The 6082-nt window shown below is 44.6% G+C and overlaps 1 protein-coding gene across 1 annotated transcript; it reads right to left on the bottom strand.

Annotated features, from left to right (window-relative positions):
• Nucleotides 1–2022: 2022 nt before the first annotated feature.
• Nucleotides 2023–5060, bottom strand: GCNT3 (glucosaminyl (N-acetyl) transferase 3, mucin type). The gene is made up of 2 exons (XM_008071382.1): nucleotides 4898–5060; nucleotides 2023–3473 (listed from the first exon to the last, which is right to left on the bottom strand). Exon 2 carries the CDS (start codon nucleotides 3423–3425, stop codon nucleotides 2109–2111), a length of 1317 nt encoding a protein of 438 aa, XP_008069573.1. The 5' UTR covers nucleotides 3426–3473; nucleotides 4898–5060; the 3' UTR covers nucleotides 2023–2108.
• Nucleotides 5061–6082: the final 1022 nt, after the last annotated feature.

Here is a 6082-nt window from a genome sequence, read left to right as displayed (position 1 = left end):
CAAAGATCTAGATTCTTTTCCCAGAACACGAGCACTCAAGGAATCTTCTCTGCCTACTTTCCATAGTGGCAGTGCGCCCCCTTCTGTCTTCCTCAGAGGAGGCCAAGGACAGTCACATGGCCTAGTGAGGAGGCAGGCCAGGATGGCACTGCTGGAGATAGACCACACAAGGAACATCCACTGCGCATATGATCATTCGTCAATCATCTCCATGGGGAGGCTGGGAGCAAGGTTAGGAGGACTCAGTATTACAGTGCAGGGCAGCTGGTGATGGCAGTGCCCTTCACCAAAGGCCTACAACCTTACACAAAAGAATCATGAGCTTCTAAATTAAAAATACATGTGTCAGCCGGCTCGGTGGCTCAGCCTGTAATCCCGCGCTTTGGGAGGCTGAGGTGAGTGGATTGCCTGAGCCCGCGGGCTCGAGACCCGCCTGGGCAACTTGACGAGACCTCATCTCTACAAGAAATCCAAAAAAATGAGCTGGGCACGGTAGCGCGTGCCTGTAGTTCCAGCTACTTGGAAGGCTGAGGAGGAAGGATCGCTGGAGCCCAGCAGGTCGAGGCTGTGGTGGCCGGGAGTGGCCACTGCACTCCAGTCTGGGTGACAGAGTGAGACTCCAACTCAAAAAAAAAAAAAAAAAAATACATGTGTCAAACACATGATGACTATCAGAGTTACAGGGATCATACAGAAAAAGTTGATCATGAGAGAAAACTTGATTAGTTGAATCACAATCAGAAATGAAGAAGCACATTAATGACATCATGACATAGTAATGGGAACATAATTCAAATTACACAAATTAACTTGCATATAAACCACTTTTCCAGCACATATCATATGCAGAAGTCTAGCTGTGCTATATTCAAAGAGCACTGCCTACATTTTTATAGTATCCCCTGCCCATCACATAAGAATATGATTTAAATAGCCAACAATTATCTCTGGAGCTTCAAAAACAAAATTGTTTCACTGGATGACATTTGGGAGATAAGGAAGTGTGTGTGTGCATGTGTGTGTGTATACACATATGTAATATGTGTATAAATATGATGTATATATTTACACACATTATTGTCTCCCCACAAGGAAATGTATCATTGGCAGAATCACAAATAGTGACCCTTCCATTCACATATTAAATATGAGAGTTTTGACTCAAGGGCCTAAACATGGAATAAGCAGATATCCTTGTCTAGCTAAATATTCCTAGTTTATTTTTGTTTCTCAAGTATGAATAGTGCACCCCTACTAAAAAGTGTTCCACTTTGAACAATAAATTATATGTGACCTTATCTAAATAGCTTATCTCTGTTATGAAATGTTAATCTCTGGCTGTGAAGCTGACAAATTTAGTGCCATAATTTTCCTATAAGGATATAGATGGTCAAACTGGTTAAATCGCCTGCCTTTTCCCTTACAGAAAAGTCATGGACCTGGCAAAATAAACGAAATGAGGAAAGCTTTTAATAATGAAAAAATGAGCTCTGTTATGCTATATCCTTTTGAATTCATAGAGCTTGTCAGGACCATTTCAGAATAAGATCTCTCTTTCCAGCCCCTGGAGACTTCAAATGTCACCAAGAATTATGAGAAAACATTTCAAACATTTATCTGTTTATATTGTTTCCAGTGTATTAGGCACAAAGTAGAGGTAGGACTTTAGGAGCTATTTATTTTTAAGTTAACACGACAAAAGGGAAGGCTCTCCTTCCGTCTAAGTCCCCCTTCACACCACCAAACCTAGAATTACTAGGAACAGCATTTCCACAGGGTTAAAAAGCTGCCACCAGGCACTCAAATGAAATCCAGAGACCCTTGTCACACAGTCCTCTCTCCCTTGCCCTATAAAGTAACAGCAGTTCTCATTCTCACTCTGTGAGAAAGTCAATGGAGGAATTACTGGGGTTGAGGGTGAGAGGTCAGCACTAACCCAGGGAAGCCATTTGCAAGGCACAGACCTATTTACCCACACTCCAATAGCAGCCCTCTTATCCTAGGGGTTGCCAGGCCCAAAACCCTGGTCCCCCACCCCACATTGTCCCAGCCAGTTCTGGGCATGTTTAATCATTGCCCCACAGGTATCAACAATCTCAAAGTGTGCCTCAGAGTTCAGTCCCGTAGATGGCCTTATGACGTAAGTATTCTTCCAGACACTGAAGTGCATTATTATCCACCTTTGGGTCAAACTTGTTGGCTAACAGGTGATGGCTTTGAAGCATCCAGTGCAGGTCTCCAGTCCCATAAATACAGACAGATCGCTGGTGGATTCCAGAGCAAGAGGTATAAGGTGCCCCCTTACTGATGTCTCCTTCGTGTTCCTGCCATTTGACTAGCCTGGCAATAGAAGTCATGTCTGAGATGTCATACTTGCGGTGCAAGGGAACAGAGCCGGGCATCCACTGTGCACGCTGAAGGGTGGCCCAGAGATGTTCATCGGGACTATAGGTGTCTTTTACCCATTCAATCAGTTGTTGGGATTTAGGGTTCTTTAAGACGTGCTGGATGAAGTCTCGAGAAGCCACAATATAGGCATTCCCTATGAACATAGTTACGTTATGAGGGGGAGGACCCTTCTCCTTGTTGGATATGTACAAGGTATCTTTCACTACCTCATAGTGATACTTCCAGCGGTTTCTTTTGTATTCAGTAGGTATCTCTGACTCCATGCTGTTTTTCCCATTCAACATCTTAAGGGCCTGGACCATCTCGGCATTGGTCTTTATAGGAAAGTCTGTCCCACACGTATTCAGGAAGTATTTCCAAGGCACTGAGCTCTGAAGCAAATCTTCCATGCAGTTCAGGTCAGCTTGCACCCTCGACCAGGAGGCATAAACCACCCTAACCAGCTTACTGGCTACGAAGACATTTGGGAAGCATGAAGTAATTGCTTTGACAGCCTCTTTGAATGTTTCTGGGGACTTCTCATCCACATGGATACAGTATATGTTTTGAGGGGCATACACGGCTCGCAGCAGCCTTTCAAAGTTTTCAATCTTCTCATGAATCACCATAGAGTATGCAATGGGGAAGTCTGACTCTTCTTTGCTCAGTGGGAACCGTATGAACTTCCTTTTGGTCTTAAAGTGCTCACAGTCTCTGGTCATGGAGAGGTAGTCAGCGTCTGTGAAAGGCCCCTGCTTCTTGACCTCCAAGTTATTCAGAACAGCCTGAAGCACTGCTTCCTGGTCCCCTCGGGTGACCCCCGAACAGTTGATGGACCTCTTTGCTGGCAGCTTCAAGGAATCATACAAAACATCCCTACAGTGCTGGCTTTGAAAATCTCTAGACTCCCAATCCAAGTGGTCAGAATCACATTTCAACCTGAGAGAAAGCTTCAAAGCAATGATGGCCAGCAGCATATAGCAGCCCAGGGCCCACAGGTGACGTTGTCGGCAGAGTTTTTTCCACTGAACCATCATGGAAACTGGTAGAGATCAGGCAACCGGAAGGAGGAGGAAGGCAGAATCCTTGGGCAGAACAAAATGCCTCTTATTACAAACCAATCGTTCCCAGAAACATCAAGTTCAACTCCAAACTGTTGGAAAACTAGGCGTTTTCTCTGGGCAAATATCCTCAGTGAGCCTGCCCAGGAGCCTTTTACACCAGGCTGGCCGATAGAGATCTCTAACCTACCCTATGTACCAGCTGGCCACACTGGGATCAGGACCTGGCTCCACCCACAGCCCAGGAGAGAGAAAAAGAAGAGTTGCGCACCTACTGACGGACATGGAGACGTAATTAGTAAGAGGAAGTCCCCACCCTTCATTGCTCATTCTTCTTCCCATCCCTTACCACCCTAGAGTGTATCTCTCATCTGGGGTCTAGAATTTCTGGTCTATCTGGAGAGAAAAACCCATGGAAGTCAGACTTTCAGAAGCACTTCTAGGAATCCAAAGGTCCTTTTAAAAGCACAACTACAGCCGGGCTCGGTGGCTCAGCCTGTAATCCCGCGCCTTTGGGAGGCTGAGGTTAGTGGATTGCCTGAGCCCGCGGGTTCGAGACCCGCCTGGGCAGCGAGACCTCATCTCTACAATAAATCAAAAAATCAGCCGGGCGTGGTAGCGCATGCCTGTAATTCCGGCTGCTTGGAAGGCTGAGGCGGAAGGATCGCCGGAGCCCGGCAGGCGAGGCTGCGGTGGCCGGGAACGGCCACTGCACTCCAGTCTCGGTGACAGAGTGAGACTCCAACTCAAAAAAAAAAAAAGCACAACTACATTCCTTGCTTCTATTTGGCAATATATTGCAGTAGCATTAGGATGCTTTTCACAACACATAATTCACTGGTCAGATGTGGTATCTAGCTACTATTTAAAAAAAATGTTCTTAAAGAAGTACAAACAACTTGATATTATCAAAAAATGCATTGTAATCATTCAGATAGTCCATCAGACTTAAAATATATCTACACACATCACTGTGCATATACAATATTTAATGAGTGCCTTTTATGGGGCAGACATATTTCTTTACATTTTCCCATTAACTCTTCACAACCACCCTAAAATGTAGTGTTATTACCTCTTTACAGGTAGATAATCAGAAGCTGAATGACTTGCCAAATACACACATGTAAGAAGCAAACCTGGAACTCTTTCCCACTCCCTCTTGACTCCAGTGTTTTTGTCTGTAAGCCTAAAGTTTGTTCCAGTAACCACACACACCTACCTTTAAATACAATACAGGGTAGTCCCGAATCCCCCCCCCCACAAAAAAATCCCCAGATATAATGGAAAACAATCTCTAAGATGAGAGAAACAAAATTTGACCCATTCTTCAAGCAATGATTATTTTCCCTTGCTGCGTCTCTTTCTAAACATAGGATTGTATCCTCTTTAGAATAACTTTTATGGGAACCTAAGAAACAAGCATGAAAAATTAAGAGAATTCTTACCTTGAATAGCTTCTTTCCTGCTTAGGGAAGTTTTCTTGCCAGGGTGTGATACTGGTTCCACGTGGACTGGTTGAGTTCCATGGCAGAAAATGTAAACACTATATCCCCTGGTCTTCTAGCCCTCCAAAAGATATTTTCTGATAGTCACAAGATGTTCAGGAAATTGTCTCAGACTCCTCTCTGCAAAGTAGACAGCAGCAGGTGGTTTGCTCACTCACTGTTTGACTTCCTGCTCTTGGATAAGAGTGAGCTCAGAGATCACCCAGGAGCATATTCTCAAGCACGAATCACTTGGGGAAGTGGTGAGGTAGGAAAAAATGCCAGCAATACCCAAGAAGGCAAGCAGGTATTTCAGCCAGAACAGCCCAGTTTGTGCCTGTGATCCCCCACCACACAACTATTCAGAATCACCTGGCACTGCTCATACAAGAACTTTAAAAGTCTTTTTCCCCAACAAGGAACCACAGAAACACACAGGTATGCACTTGCCTTCTTTGTTTGGGCGTCCAAATGTCATTCCTCATGTTCTCTGAACATTACAGGAAAGAGGAACTAAAAATACACTTCAAGGATTTTTCTTGTGTTATTTTACTCAAAAAAAAAAAAATCAGTGAAAACCAGAACTTGTTCTTCAAGGCAGCTACTTGAAAAAAAAGTCAATTTGCCTGTCTTTGTGTGACTGGTAAAAATCTGTAGGTTGTAGAAGAAGAAATACCCTTAGGGTTCTGGGTTGTCAATCTACCCCCCAGGGCTGCTGCCATATCAAAAGTGGATTATACTACAGGCTGCTGGACTTCGGAGAGAATCCGTGGAATGGTTTTGTCCAGACAGTGTGAATAGTGCCTTCCTGAAAGCTGCTGCCATTGCTAGTATCTCCCACCCCATCCCCAACCACAACTCCAAAAAAGCAGCATTCCTGGCCAAAAATCTGAACTGAGCAAACTGAATATAAAGAACTTAACTGGGTGGACAGTCAAGTAGCTAACAGGAGGGGGGGGGGGCACTAAATGATTAGGGCAGCAGCAATTGTTAGAAGGACCTAACACCTAGATTGAAGGAATAAAGGGAAGAGTCGAAAATTCTCACATTTAAAATGTGGGGGAGGGACCCCAAGAAGCTGAAACTCAGACCTTTGAGGAGAGGGTACCGCTAGAACTGATGCTGGGGTCACCGAGCTCAGAGAAG

The sequence above is a fragment of the Carlito syrichta genome, unplaced genomic scaffold, assembly GCF_000164805.1.
Source record: "Carlito syrichta isolate Samal-C Ts95f unplaced genomic scaffold, Tarsius_syrichta-2.0.1 Scaffold314302, whole genome shotgun sequence".
Taxonomy (NCBI): Eukaryota; Metazoa; Chordata; class Mammalia; order Primates; family Tarsiidae; genus Carlito; species Carlito syrichta.
The sequence above is the reverse complement of the archived record's forward strand: the minus strand, read 5'-3'. Positions and strand labels throughout refer to the sequence as shown.